Genomic DNA, 22,719 nt, shown 5'->3' with positions numbered 1-22,719 from the left:
TATTACGATAAGTTAATCTTGTGATTGCGATATCTCCTGCTCTGAAGAAGCTTATTTAAATTTAATGCAATTTTCGTGTATCTGCATACAATCTTCATGACTACAATGGAAAAGGTATCTTTTCCGTTTGTGGATTACTTTTGAATTTCTTCACAAAATAGCAGGTAATTGTATTATACTTACACAAATTTAATTCTTTTACTTTCCTTTTTCACAACTTTATGAAATATATAACTTTTTAGGGCTTAACGTATATTTTTGCGTCTGTATCGAAATAAGATTCTGTATTTTTATTTTTAGTTTCGTATTTCGACAAAACAACATAAAATCTTTTGTATTATTGATATTGACATACATTTAATATTTTATCATTAACATTTTTATTATATCAATACACATTGAAGGTAATAAGGACATGCCTTTTTTAGGTTTAATTAGCTCTTTTGCGTTAGTTTGTATGTATGTTGTATTACAAACCGTTCTTAATATGACGTTTATAGTCAAACGACAAGTGATTTATATAACTATACATATTTTTTTGTTATATATATTTATATTGTAATATCACCTTTCCGATATGGACATATCAACAAAGTCTTTTGTCTCATGGCGGTGTTTTATTTAAAAAAAAAAATATATGCTACTGACCCAATTTGTGGAAAATTTTTTTGGAATGTGTCTAATAAAATGAACAATAAATATTCTAAATACTTACGTCGATATCGAAATATCTACAGTAATGGAATGCACGGATAATTTTCAAAAAATTTCTAACATTCCTATTTGCATATGGACTTAGTCGATAAAGACCAATTACCATATTAGTTTTTTTATATAAGCAATACTTTTTTTAAATATTTTGTAACTGAACCTTATTTATATAAAATCCCAATAATATATAATGTAAGTATATCCATTACATCAACTGTTTTAATATTCACTGTCGTTATTGAAATCTTTTACATGAAGTATATTTTGTTAAAGGCCTCACCTTACGTTATAATATTTGGTTATTTCTCATAATATAACACTCAATGTGCGTGTTCCATATCCAAGTGACAAATTGACTTTTGTAACACGCATGGGTTGTTACTATGAATGACGTCATACATTGCTTTGTAGACCAAGCTTTTGAAGAACTTGTTGGTTTGTTTTAAGTTAAAAATTCATGGATTAAAAAAAAATCAATCAAATATTGTAAAATATAAAGTTTTAAGTTAAATTTATGTCCGTACGTATGTAAGCTCACACTATTGTGTTCACATAATAAATGATAACATGCTTAATTGTCATATAAAAAAAAATAATTTCATCTAAACCAATATAAAAAAAATACAACTAGCAGTCGGAGGCGCTAGATAAGCAGGCTAGCATATTTTTCATTTCACTATGGAGTAATTTTTTCCTAGCGGTATTTAGAAGTTTTTATACGTAATTATGAAAAGCCATTACAATGATAAAACATACAATCAACATATTGTTATAAGTTTACGTTATATCGCTTTCTTATATTTTTATAAGTTTTTCCAAACTTTTCCTTTTTTATTGCTGTTGGTCTTTTCATTTTTTTGTATAATACCTTAGGTGTAAGGAAATACTTATTCTAAACAATTATAGTTTTAATTTCCTACATTTGCAGTAAAAATATAAATGAGACCATAATAACTGTTAATTATTGTTTAAAAATAAACTATTATTTCTTGTACTCAAACAAATAGAAGCAATTTTGATTCACTTATGTTTCTTTTTCGTCGGATTTTCTTACGTTCATTAAAGCTTTTTCTTTGCAATCTTTACAATTCTCTTTTCTCTAAATGTTTTAGTAAAAGTTGTCTAGTAGAACTCAGTGTATTTTTAACAGGGCGTATCAGAGTTGTCTCATTACTCAAGGCTTGATTGTACGATAGAGCACGCATTGTATAGCTTTCCTTTGTTACTACTCCATTTCATGCCATATAGGAATTATTAAGTCTTTGTTCAAATTCTATCTTACACAAACGAAAACAAAATAAGTTACTTCTTATTCATTTAATAAGTAGCATTTTCTAAACAATCTAATTAAACCATACTATACTTTGAATTTTATTGAATGGAGTACTGATAGTTTAACCTCAATGGGTCGTTAGCAAATGTTTTTGATACAGAAATAATGGAAGCTTGTTTTAATGTTTTCATAATCTATATTCAAATATATATATGTGCTAAACAACAATCTATCTGTGTATTTACCTCAATAATTCTATAAAAAAATTATATGACAACATAAATTTAAAAAAAAACACCACATATTTAGATATAAATTTGAAATATTGAATCTCAAAAACTGAAATCTGACTTTGTCATCAGTTATAAAAAATAGAAATAAGATAACATAGAAAAAGTAGACGGAGGCTTAAATTCTACATATTACAAGTCCCATGCGTAATCTGAATCAGAATGTCAATTTTGACTTCGCTGAATTGGAGCAAAAAAACATGTAAAAAATAATCCAACAGAAAATTTTACATATTTTGATATTTCTTAATTCTACTAAAAAATATTTGATTATATTAAATTTTGTCTCACACAAATTGATTGCAGAAAAGACGAAGTTATTTTGCTTAAAATAAATAATTAACTCAATACTTCAAGCTAAAAACTAAAAATTATAAGATAATACTAAAATTAAAGTATAAAGTACATTTAATTATTGTTTTTTTTATGAAAGAAGCGACAAATGCATTTATAGTAATAAAATAGACAGGTTCGAGAGAAATCATCAATAGTCTTTGGACAAAAGAAAACGACTCCTTTTCAATGTCATTTGGGACGTCTGTTTTATATTAAATAAAAAGGATTGTTGACAGGAACCATTGTGGTCTACCAACTCAGTTTGCGTCAAAAAAAGGAAAGTCGACTTCCTCATTTCCACAGTTAATTCCGCCAGAGGTCAATGTAAACCACTGAACCGAATTTCGTCTCGAAATCTGGCAATTGCATGTATTCAGCTTTAAAAACTTTAAAGGAAAAATGGGATTAGGGTGACATCCTATAACTTTTTCATAATATTTTTATACAAACAGATCTTTTATTGATATACAAACATGAGAATGTAAAATTTTATATTTTTCGGGACTTAATATAAATTTTATAATACATAACATCTCTCTTAAAGAGACGACTTTACACGAAATGTGAAAGTGAATTTTATTATGATAATTATTCCGTAAATTGATAATCCTACCAACCCGCAATACATCTGGTGTACCTCAGAAGCCTGTTATCAAATTGCGACAATCTGTATTTTGTTAATGTAAATTTCAGAGGTGATACGAGTATTTTATGTTATGGAGTCAAACTTTGTTATTAAACTATACTTCAAAAGGAATTTGTCATTAATATTATAATCAGTTTTGAAACTAGAAAAATCCTTTCATAGAACCAAATTTTATTTAGTGGTATACAAGATCCTATAAAGTTGTTGAATTTTTACATTGAATGTCGTATTCTTTATAAAAAGTTTTAAGCTATTGGAATAGAAAATAACTGAAAATTATTTAAACAGCGTATAGACGAAAACGAAAAAAGTATTTATTCATGGTAAATGAAAAAATATATCAAAATAAAGTAAAGCATAGACGAACTTATACAATATTGAGTAAACTTAAAGTAGATATAACGTGCTTAATAAGATGATTCCCCTAATTATGACTCGTGCTACGCTAATTGCCATAATTTAAAATAATATTTTTTTTGAATATTATAAAAGTACATTGACAGGTTAATACCATGAATTAAGTTAAGTAAATTATTCAATCCATTAAAAAAAATTAACAACTTCGACGAATATGCAAAAGCTTGGAAAAATAAAATTGTCAAGTCGTTGAAAATGCATCATTTTCATTGTAAAGAATATTTTAATAGAGTTGTCGATATCGAATTGGGAAGTGTTCGTTTCATTAAAATAAAAAAACATATCCAAGTATGAATATTTATCCGCGATATAATAAAAAGAAAAACACATGCGAACACACTTCAGGTAAGGCTTCAGTCATTCCATAAATTGAATCATTTATATAATGAGTTTTTGAAATAAGTGGTCATATCTGTGTCACTTTTTTTAAATTTACATACAGGTGTGGATACATAAATGCGCAATTGCATTTTAGTAATTAGATTAATAAATATAAATATTAAACATGAAACGTCGATGTTATATATCTTCAATAAGGAATTATTTAAGAAATGTATTAAAACATATTTATCATAAAAAATTGATGCATAATACTGTACCACATACTACTGTAAACATTTCATTGTTAAATGTTAACACTCGAAGATTACATTTTGAAAAATTAACATTTTAAAAAACTTAAAACGTACAATGAAAATTTTCAGCCTTAATCATGCTATGCAAATGTCTTTTCCGTGGCTGACTCGTCATCAATTTCACCAAATGCAATTTTCTTGCCATTTGCTTTTGTTGCTGACTGACGTGAAGCTTAATCACAATAATATTTCAGAGATTGTTTTCAAAAGTTCAAGGTTTTTACACTTCACATTAATAATTATGACATATTTGTAGATATTTTACGAAATTAAAATAACCCATGTAATTTATGGTGAATTTTAACATCTTATTTTTACCAACGGTTAATCTCCCTTTTATCGCAGTTTATCCAGAGCGGAAAACAAATAAAAAAGGTATTTTTGAACGTTACCGGCCATAGGACCTTTGGAATTTACTAACAAGTCGCTTCAAGTAATAAATTAAAGATGAGATTTAAGCAATTTCATTGCATAATTTTTTTGTAAAATTCATAAATATTTCCATGTACAAAAATCACAATAGTCAGTTGTGAATTATAGTTATAAAGATTAATGCTAATGTTACCTATTATATGTATATTTTTTTAATTGTACATTGTGTGATATCGTGTTGCGTGGTAAAGCAGCATGGTTACAAAGAATAAGAATAATAAATTAAAAGAAATACATGGAAATTATTATAAACAAACTACACGCTCACGAAAACATTTTACAGTTAAATATGTGTAATTGTTGTTTTATGTTGACTTTTCACACTTAATTTTAAAGAAATATAACATTTGATAAGTTAATTTTAACGTATTAAAGCTGTTCATTAAATAGGCGTGAAGTTATATGAATCATATTTTTTTAGTGACAATTCTATTATTTTAGAATTTTGAGTTTTGTGGACTGAAAGCTAAGTATGATACGATTAACATAAATTTTGTTATTCAAGAAAAATATTTTTGGCAAAATCCTCCACAAAAGTGGATCTCTAAGTATAACATAACATATTAAGGATCGATTTTGTTGGCATGCCGTCTCGACAGTGGTGGCTTCACAAGCGCAAACGAATAATTAATCGGTCAACCGACAACGTCCCACTTTCTAGAAAATTGGGGTAATTTTTTATTCGTTTAAGCAGTACGTAATTTCAAAAAAAGTTATGGGTTAAAATTTTATCCACTGAAAAGAATAGTGGAGATGTTACTTCCTTCAAATATCTACTTCTTTATTATAAATATTTTTATCTATTATTCATTGTTAAAACCTTACTGCGAGAAAAGTAACAAGTAAACCTATTGGCGGCTTTCATCACTGCTGAATTCAAAGCTTTAGTTCTTTGTAGACAATCACCTATTTATAATTAGTTTTTGCTGGTAGTCTGAACACCATACCAAATTTCTTTAAAGATTTAAATTAAAGTTTTTCTAGTGAAAAAAAAGTGAGGACAGTGTCATCCTGATGAGAAAAACTAACTAAACCTAAAACTGATTTGCAATGCACAGAATGCTTTTCCAAATTTTTCTGTAAAATTAGAAGTGTTTTAATATTAAAACAATTAGTTTGGATAAAAGAAGAAAACTTTCAGACCACAGTTTGAAACACTCCACATTATTTTCGTATTAGCAAATAAAATTACCCATGTCAGGAAAAATGTCAAAATTGGCTTTATGGAACAAGTCATATACCTACATTTAAGACGAATAAAGGTAAAACTATTATGATTGATAAAGGTTTAATTTAATTCCGGGGAGCATCTGTAGGCATATGACAGATGATGAATGTTAAAATTTGCCTGCAAACCATGTTACTGTGTTATGTACAATAACATATGGAAATATTACATTTGTAAATAGAATCTCTTATAATCCAGTTTTCTTTATTAGGAACAGGGTATCACCTGCGATTTGAAGCCAAACAAAGTTAAGAATACTATTAAAGCATGAGTTTCTAAGATTTACATATTATACATATGGTCAGATCAATAAATATGTATACGAAAGGTCATTTGTAAATAAACCTATTACTTATCTATTCTTAAAATTCAACATTCGATAATAAAAGCGGCTGAAAGTTTTCTGTTAAGCTAATTTGCAAGCTAAAATCTACTTGTCAGCCAGAAAGCTTAAAGATAAAAGAGATAACTTAAAAAAAATATATAATAACTAACAATGAGTTCTAATCAAAATATTTCTATATTATTTTAATTCAATACAATCCGATACCTTTTATAATTTACGATATAAATTTACAAAAAATATTGTTAAAAAAATGAAAATTAATCATAAGTATAGTGGAATGACACAAAATAAAGGTTCTTTGATTATAATTAAAACCTAATAAACTTTACTTAATAACATGATCTAAATTACCTGTGGCACGTGGTTCCGAGCTCCCGTGCAGGCCTAAAACAAATTTGAAACAATCTTTTATAAATAATACCGATCGATTTTTAATTTTGCTTCCAACTTGCGCCGGAATATTAGAATAAGTTAAGCGACAAAGTTTCACGAACGCTAAAAGTGACACAGTATTCATTTTATAAAAAGCACAGGAATATAATAGGCCAAACTCAATTTAGAATGACCCATTTATGTATATCAAACAGCCTAGTGCTACTAAAACCACACTGGGCTTTAGTTGATTGACAAGTTTAGTAAGCCAAAAGTAATTACAATTTATGCAGTATTTTCTGATGCAATATATTTTTATTTTTGAGCATATTAGTTTTATAAATACAAATAGATGTTTATTATATGTACCACTTTTTTACTAAATAGCCGAAATTTAAATTGCTTTTGATAAACTTGTTAGATTTTAAGGATATTCATGCATACACGCTGACGCTTAATCAGCTTAAATAAAATTAACATACGAATGCAATCATGACATTTGTCTCAAATTTTATCTTTTAGTAGTGACTGGAAAGACCATAACTATGTCTTAGTAAACAGTGAAAACGAAATATGGAGTTGGTTTTCTAACATACGAAATTAACTTCATCTATAATAGATAAAATTTTTCAAGTATCATCTAACTTTATAACGACGGCTTGTGTAGGATACTATAAGTTTTTGTTTATGTTAGCACAACCTCTAAAACGATACTTTTAATGATCACATCCACAAGTAAATATATTGGATAATGGGCTATTAACATTATTAATAATATTGGGTATATCAAATTTATTACACTTCTACGGAAGGAGTTGTATAAACGAACGCTTTTACAGGTAAGAGAATGTGAGCGCCATAAACTTTTATGGGCTCTTACAAAAACTTCCAAGTTCATAATGCAGCTTCGGTGTCAATAAAATATTTCATAAATAATTATGAATCATTTAAGGTTCGTATTTTAATTTGAATTTAAATTAATGAATTTCGTTACATTAATTTCATTTATTGCCGTTTTTATCAACAAAAAATGTAGTGTACGGTTATATATATAAATATATACATATGTATACCAATACATAATTATTTCACTTTATAAAAAAACAACAACAGATTTATATCCAAACCCAATAGTTTTTTACAAAAATTTTATATAAGTTCCATGCACAAGTAGGTCCAACATATATTTGAACTATTTGAGAGAATTTAATATAAAGCTTTTAAAGCGACATACAAAGTAACACCTTTTAGCAGTGTTTCCAACTCAATGCCGCTATTGACAATAGACTAAATGGCGACTGTTGGCGACTTTCGTTTTTGATTTTATTACGAAGGCTAAAGGATTTTGATAAATGTTATTTCAATCGTCCAGCTCAGTTTCAAAGATCAAAATTGCATTCATTTTCAACCCAAATATAGATATAAAAAAACATATTTTGTGTTCAGTATGATTAAATCAGAAAGTAGTAGTAATAATTAAAAATATACTTTTTTTTGGAAAATGAATATGGAATGTAAACAATATTGAAAATTTTTATGAAATTTCTGATTTATTAACACAAAATATTTAATTATATTAAACAAAATTATTTGAGCTACAATTTATTTAAATACGATGTGCTTCTATACTGGAATTCAGCCAAGAAGTGACAATACACGCAGACTTTTATCGTATTTGAGCAATATGCATACTTCAACGAGTTTTGAACTTGTATCTTACGTTTCGATGCCAATTTTATTTAAAATTTGTTACAAGCTAATGCAAGATGTTAAAAAACCATTTGCAAGTTAAAGTTGTTAGTTTAAATTTCCTAGTTTTATTACATCATGAGATCAACGTACGTAAGCCAACAGTTTTTATACCGACTCATTATTTGAAAACAATTATATTAGATAGACCATGGAGCGGCAGAATAACTTTTTGAATTTAGTACTGACAAATTACATGTATCTGCACGAAAGTAAATTAATTCATAATTTTAAAATTTAGTACCTTTATGGAGAAGAAAATAACAATTGGTTAATTTAGATGAACGTAAGGTTTTCAGATAATACAATGTGTTTTTTATTATTTTATGAGTACACATTCCCGATATTTCCGTTCCTTTGCAGCAACTATGATCACGAGTAGACGAGATGGAAGTGTCTGAACTGAAACGTCGGGAATATGTAGTCATAAAATAATAAAAAAGCGTAGAAGTATCCGAAAACTTTATTTTTCATTTAGCTCATCTAAACATTTACACGCGAATTCTTAGATTGTTGTTAATGTAAAAAAATTATAACCATAACTCTGATCCAAATATCATATGTTCCGAATATAATAGTAGAAATAAGATTGCAAAAACATTGCTTTTGAGTATAGGTTAAAGTTTTATTGTAGATAAATATAAATTCTTGAAAATTACTTATAACATTCATTTTCTGACCAATTCAGATTTTATTTGTAATCTTCTCGTGTAAGTCATAAATTTCATTTATGACAACATTTTCTATATTTTAGAATTTGGATGGGTCAGACTAGTCCTGCATGGAGAGTTTACTTATTCACTACCCATTTTCTTTTATAATCTACAAGTTTTTGCTCGGAAGAAGTCCTGCAAATTTATTAGGTCTTATCAGGGGATAAAACCTAAAACTGAACTTAGTTGTTATGCATATCTACATAATAAATTGAATAAAATATGAAATACGTTTTCTATAAAAGTTTTAAGTTTTCTATAACCTGTGGACTATTCGACTAATACATACATTACATACATTTTTTGTAGCGGTTGAATGGTCGTCAAAGACCGCTAACTCTTCATAATTTCACTTCACTCATAACAATAAATTTTATAAATTAACAACACAGACATTAAATTTAATATACTGAAATAATGCTCTTGATAAGTCAATTTAGTTTTATTACTTATATTAGAATAATATAGAAATCGAAGTGCAATGCAATTTAAACTTATAATTATTGCTCAAAAATTAATCCCTTTAAATAAAAGTAATTAAAAAATAAAAGGAAAAACACAAATGGAGATATTTCCTTTACGTACCTAAAGACTAAATATTGAACGTGATCCAGTTATGGGATCAATGGGATAACAAAATAGAATTAGCTTCAAGAAGTGAAAGGATATTTGTTTCTAATCGTACGTGTTTCACAAACATTGTTCTCCTCACGTTTAGGCAATGGATTTTTTTCTTGAACAATCACAAAAAATTTTAAACCATGTAATTTCAAACTTAGATTTTCTTAAATAATTTTTTTTGCTACCCCAATTAAAAAAAATAAGGAGAAGGAAATAAAGTTAAATTATAAGATTATTAATTCAATTTATGGCATTTGATAATTAAAAAAAAAAGTTGGATTTGATCAATATGTAACAATATTTTATTACATTATCACATTTTATATGTAGATATTCTTTTATTTAAAAAAAACTTTAACAAAATTTATTACGACAATTATAAGACAAATATGTTTATTTACAACATTTAAATACTATGTTTCTATTATATTGTATATTTATTTTGTATTACATTACGAGAAATTTGATGCATAAAAAGAAGATAAAATAATCCGTTTTTAAAAACTAGTCATAAGTTTTGAGCACTCAGTTTAAATTAATTATTTCGTGGTATTAAGATGATTGAAATTGCCCCAGAGTTACTTACTTTATAACGGTACGTTACGTTACTTTTGGATAGCTCAAATAAGAAAAACAAATCAGAAATAATAAAAATATTTTTTTAAATTTAAAAGATTTAAAAAACAAAGGAGAGCGTAAAGAATTATTTTTGATAATACTTATTACATAATTATTGAACAGGGCAAAAACAGGAAACATGAAAAAAAATGTGATATGTTTCTTCGTGTTTCCTTAAAATCAAGTAAATTGAAGTACATAAAAAAATTTCTTTGCTTTGTAACTACAAACTAGTTCTCTTTGTCAAATCTAGCTTGCATTACATAATGCCAAATATTTATTTTGGCCTGTTTTCAACTGATGTTTGTATAGTGTCAGTTTAGAGTGACGTCGTAAATAAAAATTTGGCAATGTTGTTATGTACACATACATATCTAACTCTTTATTCATCTTAACCTGCGGTTTTTACGTTAGCAGCAAGCTTTATTCCTTTAAAAGAAAACCTTTTATCGAAATAAACAATCCATTTTAATCTATCGAATGTCATGTTATAGTATGCACATGTTCATGAAGCAAATAAACAACATCTTAATATAAATATTACTTAAGTATTTTTACCGCTTCAATTAGATTTTAGTAAAAAACATATCTGCCAGTTAATATTTGCCACCGTAGACATAATTTAACCGATATCAAATAGTAGCTGTGTTTAATACTTGTTATAATATTTTGAGCTATTTTATTATGTTATACGAAATATAATATGATAAAAAGACAATTTCAATATCGAACAATGTATAATCAATTTATTCTCTTACCTAACTACTTCAGCTTTCAGGAAGAAGAAAAAATGTTGTACGTTAAAGAGAAGTGGAATAAATATGAATTCTAGATAAACAAATTTCTTGTATTGGAAAAGTTTGAAGTTCAAGTGCAATATGAAAGTCCTGATTAAAGTTTTCTCCTTGGATTATATAAAAGTTAGTTATTACCCCTAACTTTGTTCATATTTACATATCTCCCTAAGTATCGATTTGTTATCCAATATACGATTTCAGTTGTAGCTACATGTCAGTCTGTCTGAATTCTAACAAGAAAAAAGAAACACTTTTCTATTAAAGAATTCTTTAAAATTTGCTTTTTAAATAGATAGTAATTTAAGGAAGTGAAGTATAAAATAGACTTTAAGTGTAGATTACATTTTTATATTTATTTCAATTATTATTATAAAATTCAAATACTTTTAATAATATATTGTAAAATATAAGAATGTTTTATCACGAATAGTTTCGGTAAAATTTTCTTTATGTTGCAGGGTATTTGAAAATTCTTATTTTTTGAAAAGTTATGAGTCAATTTGTATAACATTCTCATTTAGCATAAATATGTTGTTTTAAGAAAATTGTACAGTGTTTCACTTAAACTACAGTAAAATAAAACATTCGCAAATAAAGACAATAAAACATACATATTTAATTGGTTATAGTAGGCGTTTATAACAATAACCTCTGTTTTTTCGTAGAATATTTTGTAATTTGTCTTTACAGTTTTATGATATGTGTGACACCGGGTATATATAGTAAGGTTAATGGTAATTCGGTTGTATTATTTTTTTTTTAAATATGTTTGGTACCAGAGGTGGTCTTCTTCACACAACAATCTGCTTCAATGAAGACGTAGGAACTAACTTATTTCGGCTTTTTTCAAAGGGTCAGACCCAAACTTGCCCCTTCTGGGACCATCCTCAATCCTTATATAACTAACACACTAATTGCAAGAGTAATAATATAACAGATGGTGAAGAATTAGACAATTTACAAAAATCTTAAGTGTCACAAACATGACCGGGGTTTTGTTTCTCTAGAGTAATAATAATAGAGTTATATCGCAGGGTCATAAAAACTCTAGGTTTACAATATAATAAAATACTTTAACTAAAAATAAAAGACAGGAAAAAAGAAAACACGTGTACCAATGCATACTACTACGTTCCCGATATTACATATGTATAGATTTTAGTTACTTTAAAACTTAGTAACTTTTAATCTGTATTGACTTATTTAATTATAAAATATTTTCAAATGCGTACTTCTAATTCTCTATACAGTGGTTTTATAAAAAAATTGCTTCCTCAGAACCTTCAAAATATTAATTTTTTTAAGTTAGTCTTGTAGAAAGAACGAAGTCATTTATTTCTGTCGCTACAATGATTAAAAAATAATCATAACGGCATACTTTCAAAATGCAATTTATATTATAGACAAACCGCGAAATTGAGTCTTCATTCGCGGGGTACAGTGGCACGAAGATCGGGCCATCAAAAGGGCTGAGAGAGGAGTGGGCGGCAGGTGCTCCTTGTGTAATATACGCGAGGTGAATACAAACCAGACAGTTCGAGAGATACGTGACGTCATATCGGTTTTTATCCTTTTATAATTTAAAAATTATTTATTTATTATAAAATTATATCTTATTTAGTTTTTATAGATGTTTTACAGAGAAACAATATCCTAAAACGAACAAACTCATTAGTTTTTTCTGAAATCAGCAGCGGAGAACATTTCATTGCAATTACGGCTTAGGAGAGAAAATATTCTGCTTCGACTTTATAGGTAAAAAGTAAGAAAATTTGTCTTCCTTAAGCTAAATAAGTCTGAAATGAGTTGGTAATGGAAATGGCATCACTCACCTTCTCGACGGTTTCACAACTTTTTCTTTATTAGTAATTAACCATTTTAAAATGTTATTTAGAGAAGCATCTTCTTATTAAAGTTATATTTGTATTACTGGCAATGGACAATTTCTTATTTATTTTTTACCTTCTAGTACCAATAAGGTTATTGTGGTTTAAATAATGAAGTTGTTTTAATACATATATATGTGTGACAGACACAATTTAAATTTAAATAAAAATATTATATTATGGATGATTTTTATACTTAAATCTCTTGGCAAAAATATTTTTATTTTACGATACATAAGACATGGAAAGTAAAATCAAATTCAAATGCATCAGGAAACGGGATGATAAATACCTAGTCTACTACTCCAATCTAAATAATGCAATACCAACAGTAACCTTTCAAACAAGATTATTTCTACGATGTATAACTAGAGATTTATCAAATTGGAAAGAAAAAATTGAAATTTCACTGAAAATACCACTGCAGAAGAAGATATTGATCTCATACGAGGGCTGCCAAAAGTTCTGTTCGGTCTTTGTCTAATATCAATATTAAACTGTTAAAGTATTTTATATTTGAAATAAAAATGGACTGCATTTTATGCTAGAAGTTAGTGATGAGGAGGAGATAAATTTATCTGTTTTGGAATGATAAAATGTAATATATCATTAAAAAGAATCATGTATAAAGTTCTAAAGAATATGATACAGATAAAATACTTTAATGTAATTTGATCTCATAATTATATATATTATTCATAAATAAATGTAGAACATATGGGGAAAAACCTGAAAGCAACTGTTATAATTTAGCTATTAATTTAAATGCTTTCATAACATCAAAGAGACCTTAATATTATTATATAACACATTTGATCCATTAATAAAATATGAAACAGAATAAAATTTTATAACACTCAAAGATGTTCTTGTGAACAACCTCCGCGTCGTTACTTTCATGTCGTTAACAGTTGAAGAGATCGACAATTTATGCATTCGCAAAACATATGCGGAATTCAAATGTAATAAATATTTATTCTTAGCGTCTGTGACGTACGGAACTCATTATGTTTTTTTTATATGCATATATGTATTTTGCTTTTAAAATTATTAGCATAATATTTTCTAACGAAAATTAGTATCACATTTCTTGATCCAGATTAAAGAATAAGCCTCTAATAAATAGGCGAAGCCAAAAGAATGGCAAAATTTATTTAATCTGTAGGCAATAAAATATTTTGTGATATTTAAAGGTAATATTTAAAAAAAATTGTTTAGACGAAATTGTTAATCGAGAAACTCGTATCACGCTGATACACTGAAACTAATTAAAATCTTTAAACACAGCGACCTTTAGTGTTATTAAATAAAAAATAGAAAATAGAGTATTCACATAAAAAAAACTTTGTAAAATAGAAAATATAACTAATTGTTATAATGGCTTATAAACATTAATATTCTTATTTCATAATAGGCACTGTGTTTCCAATCATTTTATTATTTATTATTAATGACTTACTGTCATAACCTTTATTTATCTGTCAGCTTATATATACAGTCTATCAACTTGTCAGTTTAACAATTAAATAATAAAATTTAGGAAAAATATCAATGAAGTTCAAAATGTCACAGTAGTCAATAATACGTTGATACAACAATATCAAATATAGCATAGAATAACAGAAATGGCATTGACCAATAAAGAAATTTAATTTACTTTATAAGGAAATTTTATATTTACGTTCGTTGTTCAACAATTCGTCATAAGTCATTCGGAACTCGATCTTGATTAATAGTTGTAAACAGCAATTTTAAGTGTTAAACTTGGTTGTTTTTCGGGCCATTTTTCAATCACTTATTTCACCCCCATGGATGATTGCTTTTCTTATTAAAATATGTTGCCTCCAAGGTTTTAAGCCGTACAACTATAACAGTCTTTCACTATAATATACATTTCATTAAATAAGACTTTCAGGTAATTTACGGGCTTTCGGAGAAAGTTTTTAATTATAGTTAGTAAAAAGTCTTTATGTTTGTGTTCCATTATTGCAATACATTTATTATTACAAAATTATCTGTTTTTTTCAATTAAAAATTATTTAATGAGATAAATATGATATGTAATATGACAGACTTTATCGCCCCATTTCTTTTATAAAAGTGCAAAAAAAGTTAGCAATAATGGGCCATAGTCATCAAAGTTAATAGCGGCAACACAAATAAAACCCATGAGTTTTCAACGCTTTTTAATATTTGTTTGGAGCACACAGTCCACAATGGATAAGTTAACAGTCTGCGTATTTATTCGATGACAGAAATTTAACTGTCGAATTTTTGATTATATCAAAAAATAGAAAATAATGTTTCTGAGGTCCTTAAACACCTTTGATCGTTTCGTGGTTCAAGTTTAAAAGTTTTTTTCTTACGGATATATTTTCACATTTTACCACCCTCCGAAAAAAATCCTACCTATAGTCACATTATAACTCGGAACCGGCTTTGTTTTTAAATAATGAAAGAAAATAAAATCTTGTACCGTTGCACTTTAACTGGGCAAACGTACACAAATAATATATACAGCCACTGTGAAGGGTACCAAAAAAACCCTGACATATTATACTTTTCATTCTTAAAAGAAAACAGTTAATTATTTTTTAAAGTTTTATTGTAGTGCCTATATTAAGAAATATTTAAAAACATGAAAGAATTAATATTTGTTTTTACATTTAAATCTTAATTTTATGATTTATATAAAATATATCATGTCAAAAAACCATTATAATCCCGGATAATACACTAAGTAAGAAGTATATATGAAAGAAAATAATTTTCTTTTATTATTACACATAAAATAGAGTTTATTTTATTGCGGCCTTGACATACTTTTACGATAAGGGATCAATGGGATAAGGGTTGATATAGAATGTATACATATGTGTACCTACTAATTAATAATTTACCTAACATGCATGTACTTTCACTATGAGGACACAGATTGATTATACAATCAATACAGCAATTTATTAAAAATCCTGAAATTAATAATGTTATACTTTTTTTTTCTTTATTGGCTTGTTCTATTATAAATTAATAAAATATTAAACTAAAACTATTTCATATCACACATTGTGTAACAATATGCTCAATAGAATTTCTCTCTTGTATTCTCACCGACATTCATCTGTGGTATTGTTAATGGGCAATAGGAACACTATTGTCAGAGTAAATACACATCCCAATATATTGGATACAACTTTGAGAATGTAGTTTCTGGAATGCTTTACAAGATAGTGTTACATTTCTATGTTTATAATTTTCCCTCCTTCCAATTGGCTTTTTTTTAATATATATATAGAGCTTACATACAAACTGGTGAGTTTAAATAATCGATCTTTTTTATAATCATTTCTTTGTCAAAAATAAACCTTCACGAGTCGCGTCATCACGATAGGGTTTTAGAAATCCTACGTGAAGCGGTTAGTCTTTCGGTAGCCAGAGTGCAAAAAGAAATAACCACAAATCAGCGATCCATAGATTTTTTGAGAAAAGGCAGTAGGGCTATGAAATCAAACGTCAGGCTTTACTATTTCTTTAAAGCGGCTTTGGATTGAACTATAATGATGGATATGTATGAGAAAAAATACAAAATCCCAGAGGATATTTGCGCGTCAACGTCTGGACCAGACCTATTTTTATATTCGCGAATTTTAAAGTACGTTGTGATAATAGAGCTCACGGTTCCTTGGGAAACCAACATCCCCAAAGACCATGCCATCAAGGTCAACAAGTATTACGAGCTCGTTAATGAACTCACTAAAAAAATGTTCGTTGTAAATTTGTACGCGGTAGAAGTAGGAGCGAGAGGTATAACAGCCAAATCTTTCTACAACCTGCTAAAAGACTTGAGTCTGCCAAGAACTAAGATCAGTTCATTCTTGGAACGTGTATCAAAGGCAGCCTTAGTAGTTTAATTTCGAATTTGGTTAGGTAGAGAGAGGAGAGGAGCGGAGGAGGAGGAGAGGAGCTTGGAAAGTAGAGGTGAGCGTTTAACGCGCGTTAGATAAGGGCTCCTTAAACATACACCTGGGTCCCAAGTCCCAGGCACTGTTGAAGCTCCTCTCCCTGCAACGCGATCGACCTTGCACCCGCATGGTGAATCCATGGAATGCTGAGAGGGTTTGTCTCTCTTTTTGAAATCTACTGAATAGTGAGGAACTATGTAATAAAATAAATTTAAGAAATATTTTACAGAATATTTATTTTAATTAATATGTAGATTTAAAAAAATTTATTTCATATGTAATTATTTCAAAGTTTACTCAAACAGAAGGCTTACTGCAATAGTTTTCCTAAATTGTATGTGTTTAATTTAAACCTTATTGTTATTTTTATTGTATAGTCATCCGTCTATTTCTGTGGTAACAAAGAGAGAAGTAAAAAGCTTCGTTCTTAATTTCGTTGTAATATTTATATAGTTAAAAAGAAAGTGCTCTTGTAAGATGTTGATGTTCTCTTGTCATAAAACAGTTTCCGAAATTTAAAATTAGAATTCAAAGCAAAACTTTGAAAGTATGCTTTCATGTTATTTCCAAAGTTCAGTTATTGGAAAAGTTACTTTATATAATTCAGATATTTTATTTCATATACCAAATTTTATCAAAATAATGAGTTATGATGACGTCACTATATGTTATATTCACATGTTGTAACCAGGTAAGAAACAGCTCCCTCATGAACTACTTCAGATATATTATTGATAATTTTTAAATAATATAAGCAAATATAAATTAGCGATCCCTATAAAGTTCTCGTATATCACTGCATCAGTATAAAGCGTTTTGTGGTTGCATTCAATACGTAATTTATTCGACAAGGCTGGTCTAGCCTTTAGCCAACTGGATGTTAGCCATAACTGTCTAAAGCCTAGTTAGATTTGTGTGACACATTTTATAGAACCAAAATGGTTATACTCTTAAAGCTTAAATTACATTATGAAATAATTTTGATTATATCGCTTTTTATTCCATGATATAAAATATAAAAGAAAAAAAAAAACATCATACCCATAAGGATAATTTAATTATAAAATTAAATTGCCTGGTATAACTATCATAAAAATATCCACAAATCATTTAAATGAAACTAACATTTTTCGGATATAAAATCCGCGTAGTATATCCGAAAAATGTTAGTTTCATTTAAATGAATAAAACTCGCGAAAATCTTAGATCTCATTATATCCACAAATCATTATAATTCCTAACTTGTCTTTACAATATATAGAAAGTTTAATATAATAATGGTTTGATATTTTACATTTATATCAATTTAAACGCAACGTTCAGATCTACCCAGTTTTATCACAATTAAGAATTTTAACTTTTATTTATAAAATTATAACTGATTAACAAAAGTAAGATAACTAGTACAAGTAGGAAAATATACATTCTTTCAAATAAGAGTCTTTAACAGTCTAAATTTTAGTTATTAAAGTCGTGGAAGATATTCATTTAAGAATAAATTTTAATGGCGATATTATTTTACAAGTTTAATAATAAACAAAAATAGTTTGTATTCCTATGTAAATATATTAATACCGTAAACTCAACCCTTTCATTATGTTTATTTGTTATTAAATAACATTTAATCACATCAAATCTCTTATTACATAAATGATCGGTATGTAAAAGCAAATTGATTTACATAACTAGATTAGAAAATTAATAGGCGGTGTATATAATGATTGATAATCAATTCGTTTAAACCTCAATAACACTCTCAATTGGCACTATCGATGAAAGGCAACAAAACACTTTTTCCGTTATAACGCAGAATTGCATCTCATATTGAGATTTTCATCAGAGCCTCTATAAAGTTTATGGCCGTTTTTATGGTATGAATGGAAATGTGTTTAGATTTGCTTTTTTCGATAATTTTAATATTATTAGTGCTTTTATTATTATTACTTTTGCAGGATAGTATTATTCAAAAGGCGTTAAATTTTATTTTTCTATAATAAGTTTTTAAAATTTAAGTACCCTCTATATTTCCTCAGCCCTTTGTATAGGATATATGGACGTAATTTTTTTGAATTTTACATGGAACTGATTTAACTACATAGAACCAAAATGATTTATTTCTTTATTTAACACAAGTAAAGTTACTCTAAGTATAATATCCACAATCACATTTTTCGCTCTACAAAAATCTTATTTTATTAAGATATTTTATTTTTCCTGAAATTAACATTATCCTTCCTACGAATATTATAGGGTTTTCCATTAAGGGCGCTTGATCTTTGAAATGCAAAAAAAATACATGTAGGAAAGATATTTGCGAAATTTTTTTTTTATTTGGAAGGTCTATCGACCCCATTATGTATGGAATATGACATCATTCAAATGACCGCCACGGCTTCGGTTGGTGGCGCGCACACGAAAGGTCCAATTTTCGATGACTCTGGCGCACAAATCGGGCTGTATTTGATCGATGGCGTGGCGTATGTTGACTTTGAGGGCATCGGTGGTTTGCGGCTTGTTGGCATAGACCTGCGACTTAAGAAAACCCCACAAGAAAAAGTCCAGCGGGGTCAAATCGCACGATCTCGGTGGCCAGTTCACGTCGCCTCCGCGCGAGATGACCATGTCCAGAAATTGCTCGTGCAGAACTTCCATCGTAGCGTGTGCTGTGTGGCACGTAGCGCCGTCCTGTTGAAACCACATGTTGTCCAGATCCATATTCTCGATTTCAGGCCAAAAGAAGTTGGTTATCATCGACCAGTATCGCTCACCATTGACGGTGACGGCCACACCATTATCGTTTTCGAAAAAATACGGACCAATCACGCCTCCGGCCCAAAATCCGCACTAAACAGTCACTTTCTGCGGGTGCATTGCCACTTGGTGAACCTCGTGTGGATTGGTCTCGTCCCAAATACGGCAATTTTGCTTGTTGACATAGCCATTCATCCAAAAATGCGCCTCGTCGCTGAAGATGATTTTTTTGCCAAAATCGGCGTCAACTTCCAACTGCTTTAATGCCCAGTCAGCGAACACACGGCGCTGTCTATGGTCATTAACCTTGAGCTCTTGGGTCAGCTGGATCTTGTACGGGTGCAGGCTCAAGTCACAACGCAAAATTCGCCAAGTTGTCGTCTGCGAAAGGCCGAGTTCCTGTGCGCGACGCGGAATTGACTGCCGCGGGTTTTCGAGGACACTGTCGCGCACAGCGGCGATATTCTCGGCAGATCTCGAGTTACGTTGACGCACGGGAACCGGCTGATTGTTAACTGACCCGGTTGACTCGAATTTGTCCACCAATCGACGGATAGTCGACTCGGCAGGACGATCATCGCGACCGTAAAACGGGCGAAGTGCGCGGAACGTTGCTCGAACTGAAGACCCATTTTCATAAAACAATTTTATGATTTGCACGTGCTGCTCGACATTGTAACCTGCCATGGTGGTTTGGGAGGACGGAATGAATATAACACACTGTATTTGACAGCTGTCACTCAAACAACATGGCCGCAATCAGCTGTCAAAGTTCAAGCGTCCCTATTGGAAAACCCCATACTAATAAACCTTGTTAATAACTTTTAAGTTAGCTTTTTCATATCTTCATATAAGTTTTTAATGAGAACCTAATTAGTTTCTTGTGGCCAAACCAAATAGATAAATTTGTAAGCCACATCTTCCATTTTCAAAATACTAATACGTTCTACTAAACGTAAAGAAGACCTATAAGATAAAAACATTAAAAAATGCATACAAGGAAATAAACGTAAAAATAAAGAATACGTGATTTTACACAGATTGGAACCAGGAAATTTATGAATATTGCTTTCAAATTACTTTTTTTATTAAAATATAACTTTAACTTAAGACCTGTAAAATGAAACAACATTGTGAAGACACCATCACGGCCTCTTTTTTTTTCTTTTCAAGCCAATTACATTAAGCAGATGGGATAAAGGTTTATATTTTTATCAAATATTTTTTGTAGATCCTTAGTTTCCCCTTACATTTTATAATAAAAAATATAAGGATATAACATAACCGTTTATAAATTCAACATTAAAATATTTATTGATACTTCAACGATACTATTCGATTAAAAGTTATGTGGTTAACGGAAGCTTTATATTAATTTTGCACAGTAATGCATGCGGTTGCGTATATTTTTCACATTATTACAGCACTTTAAAATCCATATAGATTTAAAGGGATTTTTGAATAGATTAAACTTACATGCTGTGGTATTAAGCACTTATTAGACTTAACATCAAAATAGTAAGCTAAAATTTGTTTTGAAATTAGTAAGTATTATTTATCTTGCATTTAACATACTAAATAAGATTGAGAAATAAAACTCGTGACAAAAATGTTAGAAAAAAATCGAATAAACTACTTTTTAAACAAACCTTCAAACATAACTTGAATTTTTTTCTTATCTACTGTGAGTCTGTACAGACGAAGAATGAATAAATGTTATCTTAACTTTCCAAACAAAATTAATGAGAAAACATATTGCCCTCATATATACTTGTATTACATTTTCATTAATATTCAAGTTATTTAATTTTTAAAATATGTTCAGCTGTTTTTAAGCTACAGAAGGATAAATTTATCTAATACAAGTGTTTGCCCCTAATTTCGTCAGCGACTTTCAAAATTATAAATGTATATCTGACCGGGCGAATTCTGTTCCCCTTTAAGGCATTAAATAAGAACATTTTGGATTTTATCAACTTATTTTTTGCTTGTTCATGAAAATTATACTATGTCCTTTTCCTGGTTCTAAGCTATCTCTCCACCAAATTTTAGACAAACCCGTACAGCCGTTCTTAAGTTATAAATAGGGTAACTAACCCAACTTTCTTTTATAAAGAACATTGTTGTTTCATTTTTTAAAAAAGATCTATAAAAATTTTTCAAAGTTTTCAAATATCCTAAATTTGTATACATCCGTATTTATAAGGAAGTTTCAATTTTTTAAAGTATAACAGAAATATTGTTTTGATCGGGATACATTTTTTTCCGGATATTTACGTAAGATACGCCAATATTGCCATATCTTGGAATGTGGGCAAAGATCCAAGGCCTCATTTTATGTTAAGTATATTTATTCTGAATATTACGAATCTGGAAAACTTCGTTACACGTAATGTACCCCGTTTCGTAAATAACTTTTAGAATAAGGTACTGCATGAAATTATCTCACGCCCCAGACCAATTCATTACTCGGTCTAGCTGAAAATACTTTATATGATGTTCATGTACAATAATAAGCGGCTCTTTCTCTTTTAAATCGGATAAAGTTAATTATTTCTTTTGGTATCATTTAAAGCTTTCAAAGAGATGAATTTTTAACTCTCATGTTAGATAAATTTGTAATATATTTATAAATAACTAGTACTGTAATCTATAGAAAAAAATTGCAAGTAGTTTCATAACAAATATGAGAAGTTTATAAAATTCTAACTCAACCGCAAACTTAAACTCTTAAAAAGTATACACAGAAATTTTTATAACGGACAGTAACCATATTTTAAAATTCAAGCACTTGTTAATAAAGGTTTTATCTTAAATACTAAGATTTACCGCTTTTTAGTGTGTTTCGAATGTTATACTACTAGGAAAAGCTAAATCAGGTCATTTGTAAATGTATTTTTCAATAAAAAAAAAACTGACGAAAATGTGTATAATTC

The 22,719-nt window shown here is 28.6% G+C and overlaps 1 protein-coding gene across 10 annotated transcripts in view; it reads right to left on the bottom strand.

Annotated features, from left to right (window-relative positions):
• Window positions 1-22,719, bottom strand: part of LOC116767871 (small conductance calcium-activated potassium channel protein) — a 101,045-nt gene that overhangs the window by 35,447 nt on the left and 42,879 nt on the right. For 7 of the 10 annotated variants that reach the window (XM_061523468.1, XM_061523469.1, XM_061523470.1 and 4 more), the window contains one exon: window positions 6,666-6,698. The exons of the other annotated variants lie outside the window; for them this stretch is intronic. In XM_061523468.1, the coding sequence (XP_061379452.1) occupies window positions 6,666-6,698 (33 nt within the window). The remainder of the gene's footprint in view (window positions 1-6,665; window positions 6,699-22,719) is intronic. 10 annotated transcript variants of the gene reach the window in all.

The sequence above is a fragment of the Danaus plexippus genome, chromosome 19, assembly GCF_018135715.1.
Source record: "Danaus plexippus chromosome 19, MEX_DaPlex, whole genome shotgun sequence".
Taxonomy (NCBI): Eukaryota; Metazoa; Arthropoda; class Insecta; order Lepidoptera; family Nymphalidae; genus Danaus; species Danaus plexippus.
The sequence above is the reverse complement of the archived record's forward strand: the minus strand, read 5'-3'. Positions and strand labels throughout refer to the sequence as shown.